Here is a 27,447-nt window from a genome sequence, read left to right on the forward strand (position 1 = left end):
GGATCCAGCATTTTTGTTAGCACACTGATCAAACATTTATTTATACGTATATCAATCAAAATATTAAAAAGGAAAAAAAAAATAGGTAGGCTTAACATTTGGTTTTAATTGATTGGCTTATTGCAACACAATAATATCTTCTATTTACTTTTTTTTTTTTTTGGTCTTACTGTGTTTTCCTGTTTAATTGTGTCTTACTGTATCTTATTGCCAGTAATAGACGATGAAATCCCCATTTCAGACCCTGGAGCATGAACTAATTTAAAACGACGTGTTACAGATTTTAATCAATAAATTATCCAGAAGAATCTGCAAACCACCTTTTATGATAGAGCCCCCTGAGTCTATTCATCACCGATTGTTTTTTTTTTTTTTGGCAAGATAATATTTGAAAAGACCGAAAGCACATTTTTGTAAACCATAGTATTCACTTTTAATTTGTTCACAAAATGGTATTTTTGCAGCCCGTTTCTCATTTTAACAATTAATGTAATTAGTCTGATTGTGTAGGTTTTTCCAGTATTTAGTCTTGTCAACGTTTCAAATTATGTTTCGTGATGATATGAAATAATTTGGCAGTGAATGAAATGTCGTCATGTTTACAGCCTACATAACTTACATGCTATAATGGAGAAACCGTTGCAAGCGTTTTATGTGCACAGAAGCGTCTCGGCGCGCGTCCTACTTGTAAACCTCTACAGCAGGGCGACTGTGCGCGCTCCCGCGACTCTCGCTATAGAAAACAAAGCTGAACGTCTTCCATAACAGCTAGGGGTGCAGACCTGAGGAATATCCGACTTTATACTGGACACATCGTGCTGAATATGGATTTACAGTGGGTGTAGCATCGTTGGAAGACCGAGCCTTCTCGGCTGGGGTGACGGGAGGACATTAGCTAAAAACGACGAAAATAACATCAGTGTGTTTTTTTTCTCGGGGTGCTTTGTCTTGTCCACCTAACGATAGCAAACCATCATTCCCATTTCAATTGCAAGATATTCAGCTGGTGGTTACTAGCTGCCGCCGCCGGGATGTGTCACCATGTTGTCACCTAAAAGTAACTGCTAGGACGTCGGATTGTGAAGGAAAAGCAGAAAACGTCTCCCGAGGTCCCAACGGGTTGTCACTGGGACCTGAATCTGTCGCGGAGCCCACTGTTTTCGGCGATATGGCGGAGCAGGGCTACTCATCCTGGTGAGTGCGCACAGACGTCGCGCTACCTACCAGCAGCAGCTACCCAACGTTAGCTGCTGCTACTGACAAGTCTGGTTCATACATGACGCTAAATCAATGAATTTACATGTCTGGCAATTCACAGACACACTTTGCTTTTCACGTCGACGTTTTCTGGTGCATTTATCACAGTCTAGAGAGCAAAATGTCACTCAGACAGTATACCCCCCCACCCCCTGCAGCTCTGATAATGCTAACAGCTAACTTCAGCTAGCAGCGGCTAATCAGCTCCACCAGCTGATGCTGTGCTAACCGTGCTAAGCTTATTGGGTTAGCCAGTTGGTGATTGATTCTGTCGTTCATATTATCAGCGCTGACTGTATGAAAAAAAACATAGTATTTTTTTGCACAGTGAGGACAACGTTGTACGACGGCGTCAAGCTGATTAGTGGGGGTTAGCTGTGCCAACAAATTAGCGTTAGCTGATATAAAATGGCTAGCATTCATCGTCGAGCCGCTGCTGCACACAATAACAAAGGCTCTGCCGTGGAGCTAAGCTAGCTAACTGGCATCGCAGTCATGTTCCTAAAATGCCAGTTTCAGGTTGAGCTTGGCATTGTGACACACGACAGGTTGTCATAAATCATCGTTATATCATCGTTGCAGAAGCCGGGTTAACATTATAATAGCATGTTAGTGCATGGTAAGATAAAACGAAACCAGACAACAGATGATGTGATCACTGAATTGCGTTGTTCCCATGAATGAAAATGACCTGACTTTGTTGAGGCCTAGCTAATTAATTTGAGCTAAATTATGCTTGTTTGATCCCAGCAACACGGGCTGAGTGTCTGTAATGATAAATTATTAGAACAGCATCCTCTTCTTGTATGAATATTCAGCACTAATGACTCTAAGAGCAGACTAGGTTCATTGAAGGAAATGCTGTGTTTAAATTGTGCCAGCTGAGTGACTTTGTGTCATTGTTGTTTTAATAAACATCCTGTCACAAAGCTATATATTTAGGGAGGAGAAGGCCAACCACTACAAAAATTTCCATTTAAATGTAGGATTAGGCCAAAACTTTTATTATCAGCACAGTCAATTCATTGATTATTGATTCACTTATTATTCTTATGTCTTATATCTAATTAATCTGGCATATTGATACAGGAGTTTGTTCTGTAAGGTCAGGAACTGTTATGATTTTCTTTATAACTATGAATATTAAGCATGTAGAAAACAAATAGTTTAATCTGGAATTTTAATCTGATAACCAATGTTTAGGAAGTATATATCTAGTAGGTTTAGATGTTTCCTCCCAGAGTTCTCCTTTAATATTTATGAAGTTTAGTTAATAGTAGTTTAGTAATGTTGATTTTTAAGAGTTTTATCCCAAGAGAGGCTCAGTGGCTTGTCTGAGGTAGTCACTGAAAAACAATGACCTGGTGCCTGCTTACGTTGTAATGTATTGTGAATGAATTTATTGGGAATAATATGTGATGGAAATCTTTTCGTACATGTGTTTGTTTTGCAATTCAAATTTGAAATAAGAGGGCTATGTCTAAAATCCACAACAGAGTTGATCAAAACTGAATTTGATGTTCTCTATTTTTCATTGCAAAAGTGTGCAGGCAGTACCTTTCTTACAGGACGGCTTCTGTCTTTGTATGTTTGCTTGAGTCCTATTCAGATGAAAATATTTTACAAAGGATGATTGGTAATCAAATGTTTGCCATGCTTCATGATAAATAAGCTTGTTGATGGATAAGGACGTACAACGAGATGGTTGTGACCATTGTTACATTGAAATCAAACTGCTTGTGCTAAGCTGATAGAACTCAGTTACAGGAAACCAGCTCTATGGACACAAAAACTTTAAAGATGCACTTTAAGGCCTCATTTACATCTAGTATCGACATGTGATCTATATCTGAATATATGATAAAAAAAAAGAACTGCATCTTCCAGCAGGTTCAAAATTGTCTTATGTATGTATTGTATCATTTTAGCTCCCAGTCTTTTGTGTTACATTAGGCTTAACATGTCTTGGACCATTTTTCGCATTGAGTACATTGACATAAAATTAAGATCAATTGTTTAATCGCCTGTTAGGACAACCAACATGCTTATTTCCCAAAATGTTGTTCTTTCCTTCAAAATCGCCCAATGCCAACCTAGAGAAAAAAAATCCTATTTGAATGAAATTTGAGTGTGTAGTTGCTTGTGTTAATGTAATAAGTAAAAGCAGTCATATAGTTTGTTTACGTTGGCAACAGTTTTACTTTGCAACCAAACTGATAAGTCACATTTGCTTTTATCACTACAGCGTGCATTCACTCAGACAAACAGTGTGGTAAAAATTTTCACACACGTTTTTACGCTGCATTTTAACATACAGTCATCTGCAATTTTACAGTGGTGTCACATGACTGGTTACTTTTCCATATTTGCCTGTAAATTTGAATCTGTTTCAGGTGAGACATGAAGTTGTGAACAATTATGTGCCTTTATAGCTGTGCAGGCTGTAAGACAAGACTGAAGCTGAAATCTTCAAAATGATATTATTTTATTCCATGTGTATGCCGGAGTGTAGGGAAACTCTAGAAACACAGAATTTGGCTTGGTTGAGAAATGTGGATTGTGTCGTTTCTGTTGGGTTGACAGTGCTGTAATGAAGTAAAACAACTACAAAAATTATACTTGATGCTCTGCTATGTTTTCTGTAATTTAAATGTACATATTGCAGCTTTCAATCAGGCTAAACCCAGTAGCACAAGCACAGTCAATCTTCAACAAACATAAGAATCATTTGAAAATGTTATTTCTGCCAATTTTGTCTGTTTTTGTTATTCTGCCTTTGCCTCTGTCGCTGTTCAGCAGGAGAGGAGCAGCTAGACTAACTCCATACTACATTACATCCTGAACCGTTGAATACAACGAAATTAACCTTTTGTCTTACCTGCCAAGGGGACTGTTAAATGAAAAAATCCACCGGCGAAGTATATATTTTTTGTGTCACATATACCTACTCCTCTCCACATAATATCTATTGAATTAACTGTAGCTAGCAGTAGACCTGTGGCAAGTGACAGTTTAGCGGAGAGCTAGGAGTGCTGGAGACGGTCTGTGGCTGGCGCTCCTTCACCTCAGACTGTCTCGAGTGCTCCTGCAGTTTCGCGGCACTGTTAAGACATGCGTAAAAAACGCGTATGGTGCATGTGTCTACACTGTATAGGGACAAACATGAGTAATTTCCTCTGAGCCATCATGCCAGATATTTCATTACATGACTATTTTGGTATAAACATTTACCCGCCAGTGCGGCTGATAGCTTTCTGAGATTTACTCGTCAATCAGAAAAACTAGCTGCATGTGGCGCTTGGCAGGTGTTTATTTCGGATCCTGAATGCAACCCCAACTCCCATCAGAAATACAAACACCTACGGAGACTTATGTCACCTCTCACATAATCAAAGACCAGTTCTGCTCTATGAGCAATTATAAAAAACAAACAAAAAAACCCACCAATTTTGCATTTCAGTACTGAAGCCATTACATAAAGCACCCACAGGTGTCATTAATGTACTTAATTATATTATGACTAAAGCAGGTAATGAATGATATATGTGTATACAGGCGTTTGGATAGGGTGCTGTGCTCAGCAGCGTTGGCACACTTGCATGTTCCATTGTTTGCCATTAGTTTTACAGTTGTTACATTGTTGTCTGTACTGTACTAGATAAATTACTAATATGTAAGCACCAGTGCGCCTTGTTTAGCCTTGTGATAGCCAACCGGCTAATATAAACTTCTGAAGATGTCTTGTTTGAAAGCTGGCAAGTTGTAGTTTGATGCTACTTTTAACAGCCATTACAGCAGCAGCAGCTAGCTTTGCTGGCTTGATTGATCGATAACCGTCAGTACATTACTCTGTTACCATCACACTGGTGCATCCATGTGTCACTGGAGTTTTTCTCTCCTAGTTTCTCTTCCTCACTTTCAGTTTTGGGGTTTATCACAGGGCATACTGCGTAATTCAGCACTTACCAACCATCACATTTTAGGTGAAATTGTGCCTCCTGAACTACACACAGTGATATACAGTCACACAGACGTGTTAAGTGAGAGCAGACCTATATGTGTGTCATATAGTATTTAATTTTTCTTGTCTGTCCAGGCACATGTTAAAAACTGTGTGCCACTTTTCTATCTACCTTTATATCTTGCATAGTTTTAAGGAATGGAAAAAAATGTCTTTAACCTTTTTAAATTTTGCCATCACAAGGAGACATTATCAAATATTGGCCCTCGTTCTGTGTAATTTTTATGGTAACTTTTGCTGAAGCCATTGTTTTCGCCCAGATTGCCATGTGCCTTTTTGTATGATTGTTGAACAGCCAAAGCGTCCCATCTATATCATCTTCAGGGGACATTATAAGAGTGTGATTATGTGGCAAGTTCATATAACAGATGTCCGAGGAACGTTTAGACTATGATTGAGAAAGAGAGGACTTTCTGATGTGGCAAGGCAGGAAAGAGGGAAGCATTACAACTATGACAGCAAACAAAGGTAAATATGATGTCTTATGCTATTCCTTGTGAGAAAATTACTGGTGTGCTGTGGTCAAACTACACCACAACTTTAGTTTTTTGAGTGGCGCAGTAATATAGAAATGCTTGAGGGCATAATGATGGGTATGCAAACTTGTCTGTTTACAGGAAGTGTCAAATTGAAATGGTCTCCTGAAGAATAACAAGGAATGACTATCAGGAGAATGCTGGCTTCGCCAAAGTACGAGGCTCTCTCATCCCTTTACTGTGAATCAGAGACCGTCCTTTGCATGGTGACTTATAATACTGGTGTAGCTCTAGTATAATCACGTCTAGTAGAATTCAAATAAAGACATGTTACCTGCAAGGTCTTGAAACACAAGCAAACAATCATAGAAGTAAAGTAGAGGATAACACTTATCTATAAAACATATGTGAACAAAGGCATCAACTGGCTTTCAGCTCTCAGTTCAGTATGGGTCTGATATTGCTCAGCTTGTATTGGTGTAACATTTAAACCTTTCAACCAAACATTTTCCTATACACAGAGATTTTTGATTGTGATGATTGTAGAGTGTAGGTGTAGGTCGTGTTTTCCTGTGTTAATGCAGCAGCAACCCCGTATATCAAACCAAAAGTTGAGAATGTGGCTTGGTGATATGCACAGTGTTTCCTAGACATACTTTAGTTTATTCTTGGTAAATAGTTTTTAGTCTATAATATACTAAAGAATATCAAATATAATGGCAAATACCCACAGGAAGCTGTAACCAGCAATGTTTCTTGTGGTATTTTTACCTGATGAATGACATATATGGTTAATTGTTCATCAAAGTGGATTCATTTTCAGTAATTTGACTGATCATTAAATAGCTTGTTTTAGCATAAATGTTCCACAGTTAATTCTGTTGATTGTATGGAAGAATGATTTGTAGGTGATGCTGTCCATGTGTGAAGAAAGTCTTATTTATATTCAGTAACACTCAGTAATCCCTGTTCACTCTGGGATTCAAGGATAATCTGAGCACATTTCAACAGTTTTTTGTAGTGTCTTTGTGACGCCTCATTGAGGCTACCTTTTACACACATCACTGCAGTTTAATTTAGGTGCCTTGCAAAGTGTTCGCAGTGTATTGTGGTTCTTACAAATGTGGCTGAAGTTGTATGTTTTGTTTATGTTCTTCTGTATTTGCCAACAACAATAAGAGATTTTATTGTTTTACTTCTGTTGTCCCATATCAAATTGACTTTTTTTTTGTTACATACTGACAACATGGTGTTGTCCCCTTCTCTGAAGTCACCTGCTGTAGTGTATAACCAACTATTTCTAAGATTACTGTAGGATATCATCTAGAAATTATTTTCTGGTACCACAAAAGTTTCTAAATCACATTGATTTTAAAGGTTTGTCAAAAGTTTAAACTTCGATATGCGCTATTAATGTAACTCTCAAATAAATAACTATCAGATAATAATAAAGAAATATATATCAAACATTGGCTGCATATCCATCGACTACATCCACAAGTCCAAAAGTGTCTTTTTATTTTCTCTTTGGCCTTTTTATTAATGTTTTTTTTTTAAATGGTATTCTACCTCTAGAAATAAGGTTTAATGCTTTTCTGTTATTAAGATCTAATCCAAAAATCCTATTATTTAGACTATCTGCAATATAAATCCGAGTTAAGCTCTGCCTTTGTAGACACAGACTAATCAACAAATCATTCACACATCTCATTAACTACGGGATGTTTAAAATGTTGACTTCTGTTTACTTAATTGACAGTAATATCTAGTGTTAAGCAGCAGTTGATTAATGTGGTAAGAACAAAAATGACAGTAAACACTGTCCCACATGCACATTTAGGTCTCCTGATATTATAGTATGACTATTGACACAACTAATGCTGCACTATCAGCATTAGAGCACACATTGACCTGTCTGAATCTGACGGATTACTGAAGCACCTGTTGCCTGCGTCCAAAGATTAGCCTTCAGAACATAAAGGCCTGAATCTTTCTCATATGGAGAGACAATATCCTAACTTGTCTTGAATATTGAAGCCGAGGCTTTCAGTCACCTAAATTCTAACAACATCGTGCTGCAGGTTGTGAGCTGAGACGTGGACCATGTAATGGTAACATCACAGACAAACCCAAAGCAGGACCTCACACACTCTCCACATCAATCTTTTCAATGTTGATCCCTTATCAACACAAATTCAAACAAAATAAATTCCATAGAAGGGTGTAAACACACACCAGAGCAGAAATGCGGGGGAGGTGTACTTATTTCAATGGAGGCAAAAAGGTCACAGTTGACCAAAAATTACATTCTTGTTCCTGAAGGATTTAGCCCATAACATTCATAATTGGATCAGAAAATGGAAAGAGATAAATGATAATTCCCTCTCGGAGGTCCAGAGGCAACTCCACCCAGTGGCTACTGCAAGCTTGTGTATACTACAGCACAAGTAAACACAATACAAATACATGTGTGATAGCTATGTGCTAGGGGCTCACATTTTCTCATTTGGAGTGATGTATCTGTGTGTGTGTGTACGAGGACAGACCCGAGTAATTATGTCTGGTCTCTCAAACAGCCACGCCTCACAGGCAGAGGCAGCATTTGCAAAAGTCTTCATTGTCACTTGGTGACCTAGCCCTTAGTGGTCAAGTCATGCATGCAGTTGGCTTGATGGAAGTCGGTATTGGAATTGTGTTATTTGAAAACCTAGTCTGTCAGCGAACAAGGACGTCTTATGGCACTTTGGGCTGCCATCCAGCCCTCAACAGTCCGGGATTGTATTTTGTTTTTAAATGTTCCATTCATCTATCTCACCCATGTTCTACAGGCTTCTGTGCGCAGAATTCAGACGAACCAGTTCGATACTAGAATATGAATTAGGTCCGTGGTAAATTCAACTAGCTGTCTATCTGCGTGCTGTGTTGACAGTGAGGCAGTGACATCATTAGTGTCTGTGTGTAGAAGAACAAGGTCAGTTTCTTAATCACTTTCTCAACACTTGAAGCCGAACTGTTGGTTATACATTTAACCCATTTAGGCCAAAGGAGAAACTCATATGAGTAGGGTGTCATATTTGAATTGGCTACAATGTTAGGCATTTATTATGACCTACATCTTGGGTCAAGTAAACCCGGCCCTATTGTAGTTTGACGCATCTGTAAAGACGATGCCTGCGGAGACTGTTTTTCAGTCATTAAGTAGAGCCCTGTATTGGACAAACAAGAACAGGGCAAAGCTACAAGTTGCAGCATTGTCCCGGTGTCCTGTTTCCACAGTGAACTACATGTTACCCCTCCCCTCATAGACTCCCTGTAGTCATTCCCCTACTACTGAATGAATGAAAGAGACAGGAGATTCTTGCTTCTTTTTTTTTTTTCCTCCCTAAACATCACAATGAAGCCTGTGAATTCCTGTGTCACATGTACATCAGAATGAATAATGATTTGAAGCGCTGAGTCTTTTTATGCGAGGGCTGTTTTCTCTGCCAGTACTCGGAAGAAAACTAGTAATGCAGCCCAGTGATACTGAACTGAAACAGTATTCACTGAATGCCAGCAGAACAGGACAGTTTTCAGTTGCAGGGCCTGATATTTCAGCAGGGCACTCGATACATAATTATACATATTACTTTCTTTAGTGCCTTGTTAGTGTATCTTATCAACATGAATTAATCTGTTTTGACTAAACCAAATCCATTACTTTATGAGCCCTATTCATACCACGATGGTGATAACATGTCATCCTCTGTGTTCATGCCCCGCAGCCAAGGCTTACTGTAAAGGTTTTATACCATTTATATCTTGGCTGTACCAGTGATCGCATAGACATTCAAATCTGTTCATATCAGTATACTAGACTAAACATAAATTTAAGTGAATAAGTTTTGCTGGCATTGCCAACACAAACTGAAATTTGAAATACAGTCTGCATGATTCATGTCCGAAAGGATTGTTTATATTAACTGTGTGTTGCTGTTACGGCCCTGGCTAAAGGGGAAGTAACAGCAACATAGTAGTTAATATAAATAAACATGTATCAAACACTGTATTTCAAATTTCAGTTTGTGTTGGTAGTGTCAGCAAAAACATGGAGCTTTTGCTTCGCAGTTACTGATTAAGAATAGAGTTGCTTTCAGTGAATATTTGTTGTTTTATTTTTTAGCTTTAAACGTAACAAGTGTCCTGTTGAGTGTCATTCAGTCAGTGTTGGCAGGCTCTACTTGTGACCATTGTTCCTCTTTTCTGTGTGTTGACATCCTCAGTATACCATAGCTGTGTTTCTCCTCCACTAATTCACTACTACCTATACTATATAGATATTACCAGTTAAATGTTTGGTCACACTTTCTCATTCAAGGGAATTGGAAGGTGTGTCCAAACTTTTGACTCTATAGTGAACTGTAAATTCAGATTTCAGACATGCATGAGTAAAGCACGACCGATGTTGGATTTTCGAGGCCGATATCAATATGAGAGTTTGAAAAACAATGACACAGTATATTGATACAACATATCTCCAATAAGCAAATATCAGCCAGTTAAAGTGTCACACGACCAATTTTGCATTTATCACACGCGACACATTGCGCAGTGGGATTGTTATAACATGTAGTGCACTTGCCATGCACAATATGTTTTTTCATTGAATTGTGTGTGGGTTTTTTTTGAGAGCACTATAGAGAATTCAGGTGGGTAAATGTAGTGCAGTAGGTAGCATATAGGGAGCGATTTTTGGATGCAGCCCATGATTGTTTTCATACCGCTGAAAGGCAATATTAAGAGCATCTGCACATAAGTATGTTAAACAAGAAGAGTGCAGATCTCCGCCAGCTGTGTCTACCTTACAGTCAAGATGGCAGTGAAGATAACAAAACATCATTCATCTAGTATCATGCCTTACTTGAGTGGATCATGACATATCGGGTATGGAATTAATCTGCAGATGCTCCGGTTCAATATGAGACCAAACTTTTCTATGGATGTCAGTTTTTGAGCCACGACAAAGGCCATAAATGTGGCCTGCAACAGACTAGGTAACCTTGTTTTTAGCATGGTGAATGGTGTTGTAAAATAGGCTTTTCAGAAATTGTGAATCACTGTAACCACGAGAGGTCCTTGAGCATACAGTCATAAATGTGCACAAAAAATATTAGGCTGATGGGTCCAGTAGTATATGAGATTAGCTGCAGACAAACACTCACACACACACACACGACCAAACGCATGATCTCCTCTAGGCATACACCCAGCGGAGATAATAAAACTAATTAGCCAAAGAGATTGATATACTGATAGCTAATAGATTCCAGACAGTGATAGTTGCATCGGTGCGTTTTAAGACACTGATGACATTTGGGGGAACTTAAATGCAGCTTCTGATGCCATTACCTCTGTAAAGCATTGATGATGATGACATTATTGGGGACAGAGCATGTTTTTGTAACTCCAGGCTGCATTCCTCTCCCATGGCCAGAGAGTTTGACAGGAGACAGGCAGGTCAGGATTGGGGTCAAATCTGCACCTCTCAACTGAAGGTGGCTCTTCACAGTACCAGCTTTGTGTTTGCCCCAGAAAAAAAAAAGCCTGCATTATAAGGTTGCATGTCATGTCTAGACTATGTGAAAGCCCCAGATCACTGATATGGAAACAATTTGGTGCTCAAATGCAGCATTGGTCTGCAAACTAGAAGCCTGGTCACACATTTGTCTGAGACGGAGACACTGCTGCTTTATGTTGAAATTATAGCATTAGAAACACTCAGGAGGTTGATGTGGAAAGTGATTCAGTCATACTCATCGTTCATCAAGACAGCGCAGTTTCTCTTTCTTAGACAGGAAGTTAGATGCCAACCGTCTTATGTATATGATTTGATATATCTTCAGGTTAATACGAAGTGTAGGGATACTCTTAAACAGCAGCTCTGAACACAAGACTTTCATTGTGTTGTCCTTGATCAGCTCCTCTTAAATTTATCAGGCCAAGAGGTATTTAGATTTTTACAGGGAACATTCAGTAACCTTTTTTTGCCGTGTTATTCTAGTGGCATCATCTCAGTAATTTCTTGCTGAAGGCCCAGACTGGTGTGCTGTATTTTGTAACGTTAAATATTTGTTTGCTATTCTAGGTAGTATAGAAGAGACAGATCTTTTTGCAGGAATGCTGTTTGCATGGTTTCTATTTTGAATCTTGGCAGATGCATTGCTCAGGCATTATAATGCTTATGTTGAAATTTTAGCTGTTGTTAGCTATTGTGTGCATCTGTGTGTTGTTTCAGGATAGGATCTTGTGTTGTCTTGAGTATATTGTATTACACAACTAATGCATATCATCATATACATTTTAGTACAAAGTCTAATTTATAATAACTAGTACTCACTTTGAGTAAGTAGCTCAACTTTATGAAGTGCCTTTAAAAGAATAAAAGAAGCAAGGTGTTGTGCAAAAGACATGAAAACAATGTGTATAACAAAGCCTACTACAATATATAATAGAACAATTAGAAACACATTTTACCAAAGTGCTCTTGCTTTTATTAAAAGTTTTTAAAACCTTTTTAAAACTAAGGCAATTTGATGCTTGTTTTCAAACTGTGGGTGAGTCCTGTGCTCCCAAATTACATCGATAGGCTCAGTTAAAATTCAGAAGAAACCAAAAGATCACAACCTTACCACAGTTGTGAGCCGTATGGATCACATTTGCCTTATTGATTTTCATAATCAATAGCTTGTTTGTCCTCAGTTCTTTTTTTAAACACAACAAAATTTGCAATGCGTATTTTACTATCGAGTTGTTTCACCCTCATTTCTACTTGCTTTGTTGTGTGTAATTATAAGGGCCGGTGTTCTCAGGGGAGCAGAATATGTTCAACTCTCTGCTACACAGCAGCATTTTATGTAGCGTGCAGTAACAGTATGTTGTGCGGTGATACAAATACATTTATTCCAGATGTTTCTCACATTATATTAAGTGTTCTCTTAGATGGTCAACAAGAGGGATTTTAAATCCTTCAAATCTCATAATTTAGACCATTGTGATTATAGTGCATCAGTTATATTGAACTGTGCTGACCCAGTTCCTGTATATGATGCACAGGTCAGTTGACCTTTGTATAAAATGGATCTACTGCTTGGTTTGTTAACACTTGCTGTGGTATACATGCTTTTAAATTTTAAGATTTCTTGAAATTTGCGTCACCCCACAATTGTGATTGTCAAAGGCCCTGTTTACACCTGGTATTAACATGCGTCTCGGGTGAATCGATCACAAGTGGACAGCTTGAAGTATGTCTGTTTACACCTGAGTGACCACTTGTGATTGGATCTCACTTCCCCGCTCTACATGCAAATAAAGACGGACATGATTCCCGTTTTCAAAGATCAAATTCGTTCATTATTCGTCCAAAGCTGTGTTCAACTTGTTTGATAAAAAGGATAAATATTCAGGATATATATAAATATTCCACGTCAAGAGAGGGAGAGAGAGAGAGAGAGAGAGATGCAGCGATCTCCCCGCAGCTGCGTGTGCATTTACGCGCAAGACACAGCAGCATAACTTCATTGATTATTTATATCTCTGACACGCTGAAAGGGTTGGTCAGGATCTAGTGTCAATTAATTTTCTGTGTTCTTCTACACATGCAATAGGTCTATTTATTTATATTAACTGCATCTGTTACACACACAGTCCGTTTCATACAGTGAAACTATTTGGAGTAAAGCAGCGTCCTCCTGATAAATCCTGAGCTCCATTATGTTGAGCAGCGCAGCAAAACTAAAAACTGTCGTGATTTGACAGGACAGAAGAAACTATCCAGCTACATTAAGCTTCTAAAATATTTTTTTAGACAGACAAGCGAAAAATTAATGGTTTAATTTCTACTCTAACTGTCGATTTGAAGAGGGAAACCGGTTAGGGGAACGAGAAAAACAGGAAAAAACGAGAGGTGGATTACGTTTTTAATTCACATGAAAAACAAAATAATTTATTTATCCTGTTACCGGACAAGTTGAACAGCTTTGAACGGAGGGTCCTGCGTTTAGTCTGCCGGAAAATAAGAGGACGTCAGCTGAGTAGGCGCTCCTTCAATGTGGCCCAGGACGCATCGCGTTTACACTAGTAAATGAATGTGGCCACATGTGGTCCAGACCACCTCCGAATGTGGTCTGAGTGATCGGATCTCAATCCGTCCTCAATGCGTCTTGGGTGCGTTTACACCTGTATTTACAGCTGTCCACTTGTGATCCGATCACCCGAGACGGATGTTAATACGAGGCGTAAACAGGGCCAAAATACTTTTGCCTGTCTACTTTGGGAGGGGAGATGTGACTTGTGTGCCTGCAGAGATTCAAATTGGTGGCGATAAAATCACCATAACCAATGTGAGATTGTCGAAAGTGCAGAAATGATTGACTGAAATTACAGCTGCATACTTCTCTCCATTTGTCATTTTCCACAGTATGGTGGTATAAAATGTGGATTTTGATTTCAGACCGATGGTTTGTATGCCTCTATGGCTGTGCACTCTTCAGCTGAATGGATTATAAAGGAGAAAGAGAAAGAGGAGGATCACCTTTATTCCCAGAGAAAGATATTTGCACAGTTCTCTACTGTTAAATAATTCCAAGGTTGTTTGCTGCTCAGATTTCTTGTTTCATAATCCAAGTTTAAATAGATTTATGTAGCATCAGGTCCATCCTGAGTCACTGTATTTTGTTCACAGTTAGAAATCATTAATGTGCAGTCCATAATCATACAGCAGTATCCTGTATCCTTTGTTTAAAAACCTCATTACAAAAATTAAAGTCAAAGAAGCTTACCAAAAAATCACGCAGACAAAAAATAAAAATGTTATCTGATGGATAACAGGAAATCTGATCACATCAGATTGGGTTTGAACTCAAACAACAAATGTGTTTTTATTCACGTCAACTTGTAATGAATCAGCAATATGGTAAAAAATTACAGTCATAATGGGAACTGTGTTTTTTTGCGTAGCAGATAAAAAAACATGCCATGCACTTGTGTCTCCTGTATGAAACAAAAGGTGGTTGCATTTTTTTAAAAACTAATTTTATATGTTTACATGTTTGTGTTTTTCTCTCTCTCCTCTTTAGGGCGTACTCCCTAGTTGACTCCAGCCAGGTGTCCACCTTCCTCATCTCCATCCTTCTCATCGTCTATGGCAGCTTCAGGTGAGTGTCACTAAATAAGTAATTATCTGTCAAGAGGATAGCGGACAGTGACTTGCAGAACACATCTTGCTTGTCGCATAAACAAGACCTATAGCCTAAAGCATACTTTCTTAAATAATAGTTTATACTGCAAACTCTTCTGCCCCATAATAATAACAAGCCTTGGCCCTGCAGGGTCAAGTTACATTTTCTCATTTTGGTCCAAGTCTGCAAGAATTTAAAGAACCTAAAGAAAACATCTTTTGTTTGGTATGTTATGGTTAATATGTCAGAAAGCCATTCAGTTGATTTATATACCCATTTCCCAGGATTCAATCTAGTGCAAATGTACATCTTCTGGTAAATGTGAGTGAGAAATACTTGTTTCTGCAGTGTTAAGCGCTCTCACAGCCCAAGTGTACCCCATGAGCAGTGGGTGTAACCTGATTTTGGTGCATTATGTGCACCGAAAAAATCTCCAGCCCTACGCCTAATGGTGTTTTGATGGATTTAGTTGCATTAGGAAATTGGCCAAAAAGCATTTGTTCTAGAGGAGCCTTATTAGCAAGTAAATGGCTCAATGTAGTTTTTTTCCCCCTCAGGCTGAATTGATGTTTTGCACATCCATTTGTTATTGATTAAGATATATAATCAATCAAGTTACTCTCTTTCAGAAAAACTGTACTGTACCTACCTCTGTTGACACAAATCTGTCATCCAGATATAAGAGGTAGAGAGGCGAGTGCCAGTACGATGCTCCGTCCTCACTTCATGATGCAGGCAAACTGTGATAGCAGGAGAAAACCCATCAGGGCTGGAGCACATTATGGTTGTTGGGTGGATTGTAGTTATTATTTGGAAGTCAAGACCAATCAGATCAAATTGCACTGAGATCATTGTAGTCTGTAGCTGCTGCTGTCAGGAGATAAAATCATTTACAGTGTAATGTTGAAGGATTCTAGTCTTTGCACTCTAAACAAGACATCACCAGTCACAAGCCTTTTTAACAGCAGACATTTTGACTTTTAATAGCAGGAAAAGCACAGGTGTTACTAATACTATTCAAGGCTACATCCACACTAATACGTTTTTGTTTTAAAACGTATAACTTTTGCTACATTTATGCCTAGCGTGCACACTACTCGGTTGTTTTCGAAACCCTAAAATGGAGACTTCTGAAAACACTGCTGACCTTGTATTAGTTTGAAAACTCCAGGAATGCGTTTTAGTCTGGACGGGCGGAAACAGAGACTTTTGAAAACGCTGACGCAGATGCCCACGTTCACTTTCTGATTTGGTCTCATCGGTCACAACGTGTCCTTCCCTGATTCGTCACGCCCTTATCATGTGATGACTCCCAATCTATGTTTTCTGCCGCCTGTGTCACTTTCAGTAACAGTTCCACCTTGTCATCGATCCAAACAAAGAAATCTCCGGTCTTACTTTTTGCCATTGCTGTTCTTCCTCCGTAGTATTTTCTACAACTAAGCAACCGATAGCAGAGTAGACAATCTACTTCCTGTTGAAACCAGCACATGTATTCCTAGTGTACGTGAATAGTCATGTGATATGCGTTTTCAGGCATAGTTAGTATGGACGGAAATTATTTCTGAAATGGTGCTAAAACTCCTGTGTTAATAGAGATCGTTTTAAAGTGAAAGTGTATTAGTGTGGACATAGTCCAAGTTTCCCAGTAAGCCGTGACAGTGAGCCAATACACATAATACCAGACACTGAAACTGAAGCAGCTAAATGGAATTCAGCCTAATTAACTTTATTATTTAAACTTGTGTTTTTCCTACTGTGACATGTCAAAACGCATGAAAAAAGCCCGTAAGATGGAAATATGCACGTCGCCTAACTTTTTATAAGCATATTTTATTTTTACGACAGATTTTATGACGACTTTCAGCACCGTTGATGTCAGATATGAGCAGGAAAAAAACTGCGAGTAAATGGAAATATTGTGTGAGCGCACATGAGTGAGACACTTTCAGGTTTCATTATATAGCCACAGTTCAGCTGAAGTTCACAGACCTCCACCTCTCTGCAAAGTTTAGCCTTTCTTTCACCATTTCACCCAAATGTGGCTTTTCCCGCTGTTTATTTTCCTTGTTAACAAATTAATTAAACTCAATTCTACGCTGCGATTTCAACTTAGAAGAAAGAAAGAGGTTTTTTTTTTAATGTTTTATCAGACTTCAAAGGGAAAAAAATGAGTCATCTCATGCCCAAGAGACGTTACTTTTCAGGAGTTTTTGTCTGTAGTTCAGTCACTGTTATTATGAGGCAGCCTAATTTTACTGTGTGCATGCTTTTGAGATCCTGATTACTGATGTCTAACACCCAACCCACTCTCCTGCTCTCTGCCCCCTCCTGCTCTTTCTTCCCTCCCTCCTGCAGGTCATTAAACATGGATTGTGAGAACCAGGAGAAGGATAAAGATGGTAACCCCACGACGGGGTCTTTCAATAACAGCAACACAAACAACAGTGAGTGTTACTCACATGGCAAGTCTACTCAAAGCACTTTTCACTCACTATTTTTACTTTTACCCATGTTTTTAAAGCGATAACTTCTGAGTTGATTGTTTCTTGTTTCGCAGGTATTCAAACTATAGACTCCACACAGGCACTGTTCCTGCCCATAGGGGCCTCTGTGTCTCTGCTAGTCATGTTCTTCTTCTTTGACTCAGTTCAGGTGGTCTTCACCATTTGCACTGCAGGTAACTATTGCGATTGAACATAACATTAAATTAGTTTTTACGAGTTAGTGTTATAAGGCTTTCACATGTTTATTCAGTAATTAAACACGGGGGAGAAGGCCTCTTTGCTGCATCGATGATTTAAACTGTAAAGATCATTAGCTGCCCCATTAAAGCAGACGGAAAACGACTGGAACAAGCCGTCTAGGTGTACTAATCTTTTGGTCTTTTGCTGCATTTCTTTTTTCTCTTGTCCTCAGTTCTTGCAACAATTGCATTTGCATTCCTCTTGTTGCCAATGTGCCAGTATCTGACCAGACCCTGCTCCCCACAGAACAAGTAAGAAAGTCATGTGGATTCTTTGTGTCTTTTAAATCCTGTCTGTTGGTCAACCCGCTGCATGCTTCTCCTTCTGTTTGTCTTTTAATAAATATCAATTACACTCTGTGATTCAGCCTAGCAGAATTGTTCAATAATGGTCACGTCTCAGTAAAATGTGGATTTCACTTTACTTTGAACATTAAAACCAAAAATTATCTGCATAGCTCACTTCCATTAGGGGTAAGAAGGAAAATATATGTGTGCTTTGGGTGAAATAGCCCTTTAACTTTTTTATTTTTTTAACTTTATTTTTTAACACCAGTAAGACTGAAATTGAGTTGTGGGGAGATTGGGGCAACCTATTTTATATTTATTGGTTTATGTTACAGGTTACATACTGTTGAAGGTGACAGCATTTTTGATAAATGAAAAATGGGTCAGACTTTGTTTTTTTTTAATTGTTAGATGTGTCCAACACATTCAGTTTGATTTAACTCAAGTTGTGCAGCTGTTTGCTGTGTTTAATACTTTGGATTTTGTCGAGTGAAAGCTGTTTGACTCAGATGTCTGGACTTCATCACAATAATAAAACACAAGGAGTCACTGAAAACACAACCCACCCACTCAATAACCAATATGAACACCTCCTCTCTAGTTACAAATTCCTATCCAGTTTCAGTAAACCTTTGTCTGCTTTACAGAGCCAGTAATAACTCCACCTCCAACCCAAATCCCCTTTCCTGCTCAGTTTGGTTGTTGTTAATTTGTGTATCTTGACATGTGCACAGATAAAGGTTGTACAGGCTACATCTATGTATCTAAATCTAAAATATAAATGTTTGTGTGTGTGTGTCACTTTTTCTTATGATTATTCTGTGTGATTTTAGTCACTGTATCAAAACTTCGTCTTATTGCAGGATTTCGTTTGGCTGCTGTGGGCGTTTCACTCTGGCCGAGCTCCTGTCCTTCTCCCTCTCTGTTATGTTGGTGCTCATCTGGGTGCTGACTGGACACTGGCTTCTCATGGACGGTGCGTCACTCTGTCATGACTGTTGTGTCAGTGTGTCTGCAACAAAGGTTTTTCATTCACCAGAGTTCAGTACACATGATAAAATTTCTCTGAATGGTAGAGCAGTTTGTGGTTCACATTACTTACGTCGCAAATAATTAGAAATATCAAAAAAATCTGCCCAGAATCATCTACTAATCATGAAAGTAGGTCAAGTCAAGTCACTTTTATTTGTATAGCACTTTTCATTTACTGCTTAATATCAGCGTAAAAGCAATTGATTAACATGATAAAATTGTTTAAAGCAAAGTTTAAAAATACAGAATACAATTAAAAATGATCATCAAATCAAGCACACACACACATTATAATAATAAAAATGGAAAAAATAAAAAACGATAAAAAGATGAAAAACAGTTGTCCAGCCGCATACACTCAGGTAAGAAATAGGCTTGTCATAAACCTGAGAAAACAGAAAGGTTTTAAGTTTTCTTTGAAATGTTGGAACAGTAGTGACTGATCTCAGGTCATCTGGTAGTTTGTACCAACCAGCAGGACCAAAGTAACTAAAAGCTTCCTCTGAGGACCTGGATCTTATTCTGGGTACAGTTAGACGACATCTACCAGTTGACCTTAGGGGTCTAGTTGGACTGTAGTCAGTGAGCAGGTCAGTGATATACTGGGGGGCCAAACCATTAAGTGCTTTATAGTCTATTAGCAGATTTTTGAAGTTGATCCTGTGCTTTACTGGGAAATAGATTTAAGAACTGGTGTAATATGTTCGTATTTGCGTGTTCATGACAATTAATTGACGTCTGTGGGGTGGAGTGCTGTTAGCATAGCTGCTAACTGTGCTACTTGTAGGAAAAATACCATTCCAATCATCTATAAAAGAGTCTGGACAAAATTCAGCTTTAACCTTCTCCTGGGGAAGAAGGAACTTAACATGACTCATACAGTCTGAAGCTTTTAGCAACACTATTTTCAGGCTTTTACTGGAGAGCACTGCATACTAACACAGGAAAAATATTCTCACGTTGTTAGTCAACTGCTGTAGAAAATAAAACTGGCATTTAAGCAAACTGCTCTTCATCAAAGTTGGTGTCTCTAGTGAAACATTGACAAAGCAGAGGAGCGTGTGTGGGTGTGTGCAGTTCTTTTTATTTGACCCAGTTGACTTCAGTCATTTTAAACATATTACTAGCGTCTTCTATGATGTGAACAATGTAGCATTTTATCATCAAAAACGAAAAAAAAAACACTTGCACAGATAAAACTGGTAGCAGCTGCATTAAATTGAGAATTGATTTTGAATGGAAAATTGATTTAGAATTGATCCCAAGAATCAAAATTAGATGGTAAAAATCATAAAAGATTTCCACACAAGCTTGACTCTGTGTCCCTGCTGTGGAACCAGTAAAATAATGTTAGAATAAATGCAACAGTATCCGCAGTACTTTTACTGTGCACAGTGCAGCCATTATAATAAACATAATGTATAGTCTGATATACTCTAATCTCAACACCATCTTGTGTCGCATCAGGTCGTACCTCGCACACCCAAAAGTGAAATAGGACACAAGCAGGGAAATTCCTTCAGAAAAGTCTAATTAATTAACCCTGTGTGCACAGTAATTAATGTTTCTTAAATAAACTATTGCTATTTCTGCCCTTTTCTGCTAAAATGTGGAAGCGTGTTTTTAACTATTGTGTGTTTTTTCCTCCCCGCAGCTTTAGCCATGGGCTTGTGTGTCGCCATGATAGCCTTCGTACGGCTTCCCAGTCTGAAGGTGTCTTGCCTGCTGCTGTCAGGACTGCTCATTTATGATGTGTTCTGGGTGAGAAATGACACCATCCCAAATTTCACCAGCATCACCACTGACACACACACACACACACATACACACTGCCATGAGCTTAAAAACCACTAATAATATCCTTCTACTCATGAAAGCCTTTACATTTGTTCTTAACACCCCTGAGCTGGTACCTCCATGCCAGCTTAAGTAATTTGCTGCCGAGGAAGTGATTCATTTCACATTTAACTGCAGCAGCTTGTTTGGAAGAAAGTGGGTAGTTAGCACTGATAGCTGTGATTGCCGCTGTCGCTGAAGAAATCAAAGAGAGCTACCTACAAAAACACAACCTTCATAAACAGGAAATTCAAGGAAATTAATCAGATTAAACACCAAGAAGAAGGCAAGCACGCTAGAATGGACTGCAGCTGTCACCCTGAGCCCGAACTATGAATGTCATAATTTCCGTTGAGAAAACTTATAAAGCTAGTTGTCCTTCTCTGCCACCGGTGGATTTAGCTGCGGTTTATTAGTCTCAGCTGCCATTGTCATTACTTTGGATCAGCACAAAACACAAAAGCAACGGTCACTTAACAATAAAAGTGTCACCACAGTCGAGGAGAGCCGGTGTCTCATGAATGATCATTTTAATATGTGCGTGTGTATCAGTTGGTTAGTGAGTGAGACAGGAAGGAATGCTTGATTTTTAATGAAACCACTGAACAATGATGATCAGTTTAGATCTCAATCTGTGGTTCCCCTCAGGGAGAATCTAGAGCACATGGCTACGTCAGATGTATTATCTGTTTCATTCATATAATAATAAGTTGCTTGTATTACTTTTTATAAAGAGTAATACATATGGGTAAAATTGTCATCTTCTACGAAATATGTTTCACTCCAGATTCAAGCATCTTCATCCACATGTTGAAAAAACCAGATTTCTGTGAGGTTTTCCTTTCACAAAGAAATGTCACCAATAATGTTAAAACTGAACAAAAGCAATTTATAACACACACATACAAATAAAAACAAAACCAAATCATAACTGACACCGCACAATAAGACGACCCTCACTTTTCCAACACCTGTTCTTGGAAAAAATACAACACACTTTCACACTCATCCTGTTGGGAAAGTTTCCCTGAGATACTATTAATCCAAGGAGAAGAGAGTCCTCATCCTTGAAGCCTCTTCTCTCGTAAAAGTGAAATACTTCCATTAAAGCAGAATATAAATCCCACATTTGTGTATCTCGTTTATCAGTCACATACTCACACTCTCTCTCGTCAGGCTCTTGGAAGCAGTCAACATTATTTTCTCTGGTTAGCATTTTTCAGACTGTCTGTTTGAGCTCCTCATCATCTGTGACAGCAGTAATTCTTGGCTGCTTGACAGACGATTTGGACCCCAATCCGTTTCTGCAGTAAAGACTCATTTTCACTCGTCATGAATTTATTTCTCCCATGGCAGAAAACATATTACACAAGCCTTCAGGTGCTCCTGTAAGTTAAACTGAGCTGATGAAACACTTTTAAGGGCTGACTGACTCTAAAATACACACTCTAAACAGACTTAACTACACTTGCTAGCCTAGCAACATTAAGGCTACAAACAGTCCATAATGGTCCTACACCAGTCCTCTCTCCATTCAGACATGATCTCTGATCTTGTGGACATGAAATTGTCTCTTCCTCAGATAGAAGTCAATCCTTGCTTGTTCAAATGTAATTTCTGGAATAAAATATCATCTTGTATTCGGGCTAGTACGGTACATTTTCTGCTCTCATCTACAACATATTTGGTGTCAAGCAACCTGACACTTTTTGCTTTCCAACCACCAGCTGACCATTTATAATCAGAATAATACTATAATAGACTAATATTAGATGCATAATTATTTGTATGGATTACATGCTTTTTATAACATAAGTTGTTTGAAGCAGTGAGTGAGTTTACTGTGAAATTAGAAATTAGATAAAGCAGCAGCAGAACTATTTAAATAACAAACTTTTTACAGCTTCTCAAAAGTGAGAATTTTCCTTCATATGATTTTAAATTGAATACATGTTTTACAGCAGTTAGTCAGATAAAATAAGTAACAACCTGGCCGGTTAAATTACTCTTTTGCATTTCCCACCAGGTGTTCTTCTCAGCTTACATCTTCAATAGTAATGTGATGGTCAAAGTTGCCACCCAACCTGCTGAAAATCCCATAGACGTTCTGTCCAGGAAGCTCCACCTGGGGCCAGGGATGGGCCGTGACGTTCCCCGCCTCTCCTTACCCGGCAAACTGGTCTTTCCCAGGTAAGACTGACCCTAACCATGAAAGAAGTGTGTGTGTGTTTGTGTGCCTGATCTTTACATCAAGGATCTTTCACTCAGGGGCTATTGACCAACCTGTTTTATGCGTTTTTGTGCTGTGAAACCTGAGCTTTCACTTCCACACTGAACTCTTCCTTTATTAAGTCATTGCAGCTGCTCACTTCATCACTCTCTGCTCTGGTGTCTGTAATTGAGTTTTTAGCACCTTCTATTGACATGGCTCTTGAAATCAGTCCATCTCTTCAGTACAGAGTGACCACTTTTGACATATCATGAAATTTGATTCAGCTATTTAAGGTCAGCAGAAGATTAATCCTAACCTTTTTCTTTGTGATCCCCTAACTTTTTATTTAGTGCAACAAACAAGACAAAATTCCATTTGTTCATCCTTCTAAATATCTGTAAAACCCCCTAAATACAATTAAAAGTTGGCATTAACCTCAAATTAATTAAACTTTGACTCCTCATCAAGACCTAGGTTTGCATAGTAAGTATAGATAAACAAATGACATACATGTTGTACACTACATGGTAGTTACAAACTCATTTCAATGTCTTTTCCTCTTCTTGCAGTTCCACAGGAAGTCACTTCTCAATGCTGGGAATAGGAGATATCGTGATGCCGGGGCTACTGTTATGCTTTGTTCTGCGTTATGACAACTACAAGAAGCAAGCAAACGGGGAAGTCCCAGGCCCTGGTAACATGTCCGGACGCATGCAGCGCGTCTCCTATTTCCACTGCACTCTCATCGGATACTTTGTGGGTAAGCAAGGAATCGATGAATGGATGGATGTTAAAGGTCGAGATGTGTTTTATTTCAGTGTGAGGTGGTTTTAGATGTTTATTTTCTAAACTTCTAAGCATCTAAACAGAATTTTTTAGGTATAATCTTTCAGAATGTTGATGTTGAATCTCAGGTTTCCCATCTTTTTCCTTTTCAGTAGTTTGTTATAACATTAACATGTGGTTGATGTGTCTCTTCAGGTCTGCTGACTGCCACTGTGGCCTCCAGGATCCATCGTGCTGCTCAGCCAGCTCTGCTCTACCTGGTGCCCTTCACCCTGCTGCCTCTGCTCACTATGGCCTACCTGAAGGTACACTGAGCGCGAGGGACACAAACAGTCACGTATTTGCAAGAGATGAAAGTTCAGCTGAGGCAGTTTTGCATAATTTAGCAGTTTCCTTGAATGCTATAATTGAACCAAAGACCATTGTATAGTTCTTTTCTCAAAAGGAGAGAAGGATAAATATTTCAGGTCGACTGATCCGATTTCCTCAGTAAAATTTCACCTGCAGTTTCTTTTTTTTTTTTATATATATATATATATTTTTTGGTTCACCAGTGCAGCTGATCTAATTCTTGATTCAAATGATGTAATCTACTCATACGATCTACAAATGGAAACCTCCCACTAAAAGTGCATAAGATTTTTGTTGTTGCCTTTTTTTCCCTCTTAATTTTAGATTAGGCAGTTTAATCAGTACATAGCCAGTCATCAATGACAACGGATGCAATGATTGGCCACAATTTTGACAATTGAGAAATCGTTTACCATTTTTCAAGCAAAAATGCCAAATATTTCCTAGTTCCAGCATCTGGATTGTGAGGATTTGCAGTGTTTCTTTGTCTTATGTGATATTTTTGGACTGTTAGTGAAGGAAAACAATCAATTTGAAGATGTCACCTTGGGCTTTAGGACATTTTTCATTATTTATATATAATTTTTATGTCCAAATGATTAACTGGTTGATTGAGAATATAATCTGCAGATTAATCTGTAATGAAAATAATTATAATAAGTTAGTTGATGTCCTATCAATGACCTATATAGATTGTCTGGGAAATAATTATTCAAATTTCAAGTTTATAGACCTAAAAACAAAGTTTGCAGCAAGTAGTATGAAAGAATATCTACAAAGGAGTACAAATGAGAGAGATTCTTATTGTTTTGTGGTTCACAGGGGGATTTGCGACGCATGTGGTCCGAGCCCTTCCACGCCAAGACCAGCAGCTCCCGCTTCCTGGAGGTATGATGCTCCCTGGGAATAACCGACCAGCGCGGGGGAGGACTGCAGATCCTTACCCTTAATTAGAGGGAAGGAGAGAGGGCGCACTCACAGTGAGGCCATGTTGTCATCACTTGTTCATGCTTTCCGCCAATCTTCTGTGAAAACCCTCAGAAGGACACCAGTGTGTGGATCACAACGCCCCAACACGACTCATCTTTGGTCCCTACATCCTCCCCGTTTCATCTCCGCTTCCTCTTTTCTGTTTATTTCCTCTTCATTATAGCACATCCTGCCTGTGCTGTTTTTGTTCCACATCCCCCCCCTCTTTTTTTTTTTTTTTCCTTTTTCCCCCCACTTCATCCCTCTTCTATAGTTGGTCTCATGTGCCACTCCCCCTCCCATGGCCCGTTCCATTTCGTCAGGCCTCTTCTCTCTGCGTTTTCCTTCTTTCTCTGCGTCTTTAATTTCCTCTTGCATCTCTGTTTGTCACCGACTCAGATGAACTCGAGAGCCAGGCCTCCCCCCTTTTTGTGGACTTACGGTTGTGAGACATGGCTGGGGTTTATATATATTTTTTTAGCATTGTCGTGGTCATTATTATTATTAATATTATTATTATGGAACGAGTTAAACAAACGGAGAAGAGGCGGAGTGTTGCAGAGGCACAGGACAGTGCTCGGGAGCGACAGCGACACAGAAAAGGAGAAGAGTCTTCCCCTTCCATCCGTCTCCCTCTTCCCCACCCCACCCCACCCCACTCCTGCCCCCTGCTTTCTTCATCTGTCCATCATCCCACCACAATGTCTTCTCCCCAGCGCTCCCGCCCTCCTCGGACACTCCCTGCGAGCCCCACCCTCCTCCTCTCTGTTCATCTGCTGTCCCCATTCCCCACCCTCCACAGATAACTATGTATTTTATTTAGAAAAGTTTTATTCTTGGCATATACAGAAATGATGCATTATAAATTGTTAAGCCGCCCCTGATGTTGCAAAGGGGCAGCTTCTATTTGTATATATGTGTACACATGTATTTGCGGTATCTTGAGTTTGTATTTGTGTTTGGGAGTATGTTGAATAGGGTGGGAAACTAACGCCAGCCAGCAGCCGAACTTTGGTAAATTTCGGCTGCCAGTTGTGGCGAGTCGACCGGCGAGCATCCATCATTCGGAGGTTGTTTTCTAAAGTTTGTTAGCTTGTGTGATGGAAACATAGCTGGTGGACTTTTGGAAAAAAATAAAAACAAAAAAAAACATAAGTGGCTGGTTGATGAAAAAGTTAGTTTCCTGCTCTAGTGTTAAAGTATGCGTGCGTGCGTGCGTGTGTGTGTGTGTGTGTGTGTGTGTGTGTGTGTGTGTGTGTGCGAGTGAGAGCGAGACAGATGAGTGAACAGTTGTTTTGTTTTACTTGGTTTTAATTTGACATCATGAACATGTTGAAAACAGTGACAATAGTCAGGTTTCCATTGACCTGGGCGTGTTGGATCAAACTGTCGTAAACACATGACCTGTCTAATGGAAACAGTTTGTGTCTAATCTTGTAAAATAATTTGCTGAAAACAAACAAGCGTCAGTTCATCTTTTTATCAGTCTTTCTGCTGATAGGTGGAAATGTACACAGTGTTTTTTTTTTTTTTTTCAAATAAATGAATGTTGAATTAATTTGAAGGTATGCTATGTTACTTTCATCATGAAACCACGTCATGCATCATGCTGGGTTTTCTACTGAATTTCTGTTGTGCACCCAAAATTATGTTCATGGAATCACTAAACTTTTTAGCTTCCACGAGTCCATAAATGTCTGAGAAGGTTGATATTAGATCAGTTTTTATATATTTTGACAAAAGACAAGTCAATGGAAACAAACAGCACATCTTTACTTCGTCTGAACTTTATAAATGTCAGTGTTTCACCTTGGTCGATGAAGACCTGACTATTGTGAAATTTTGGACTCAAAGCCTAAGAGATGAGGGTCAGTAGGATATGAAGACGTTCTGTGGTTAGAGCCACGTGTAATTACAAATATAGGGTTGTCTGGGTGGATGGTTAAGTGTGTGTGTGTGTGTGTGTGTGTGTGTGTGAGTGATCAGATAACACCCGGGGAGGGGAGAAAATCACTTTATGCCCTTCAGAAAACGAAAAATGGAAATTAGAAATTAAAGCTAACCCATAGGATGTTTTTACTGTCACAGTTTGGTACCCGACAGTCTTACAGTCTTTTTTTTTTTTCTTTTGTCCTTCCACTGTTTTGTGGTGCTTGTCAGTTAATATCTAATGTATACTGGAAAAAGTGAGAGTGATCGCACGGCAGGAAGTCGGAGAGATATACGGACGACTCGGTTTGCTGGCTTTTTATTTTTGT

General features: G+C 39.0%; 1 protein-coding gene across 3 annotated transcripts; it reads left to right on the top strand.

The window, feature by feature from the left end:
* Nucleotides 1–687: 687 nt before the first annotated feature.
* Nucleotides 688–26,747, top strand: sppl3 (signal peptide peptidase 3). Of its 3 annotated transcripts, none has more exons than XM_042395802.1 (11): nt 688–1,194; nt 14,868–14,945; nt 17,328–17,434; nt 17,530–17,649; nt 17,889–17,967; nt 18,867–18,979; nt 20,690–20,796; nt 22,898–23,061; nt 23,653–23,843; nt 24,065–24,174; nt 25,043–26,747. In XM_042395802.1, exons 1-11 carry the CDS (start codon nt 1,169–1,171, stop codon nt 25,112–25,114), a joined length of 1,167 nt encoding a protein of 388 aa, XP_042251736.1. In that variant the 5' UTR covers nt 688–1,168; the 3' UTR covers nt 25,115–26,747. The 3 variants fall into 3 exon arrangements, with proteins under 3 accessions (XP_042251736.1, XP_042251737.1, XP_042251738.1); XM_042395803.1 differs by having other exon boundaries at nt 690–1,194; nt 17,328–17,416; XM_042395804.1 differs by lacking the exon at nt 688–1,194 and adding an exon at nt 1,728–1,876.
* Nucleotides 26,748–27,447: the final 700 nt, after the last annotated feature.

Source organism: Thunnus maccoyii, chromosome 19, assembly GCF_910596095.1.
Source record: "Thunnus maccoyii chromosome 19, fThuMac1.1, whole genome shotgun sequence".
Classification (NCBI taxonomy): Eukaryota; Metazoa; Chordata; class Actinopteri; order Scombriformes; family Scombridae; genus Thunnus; species Thunnus maccoyii.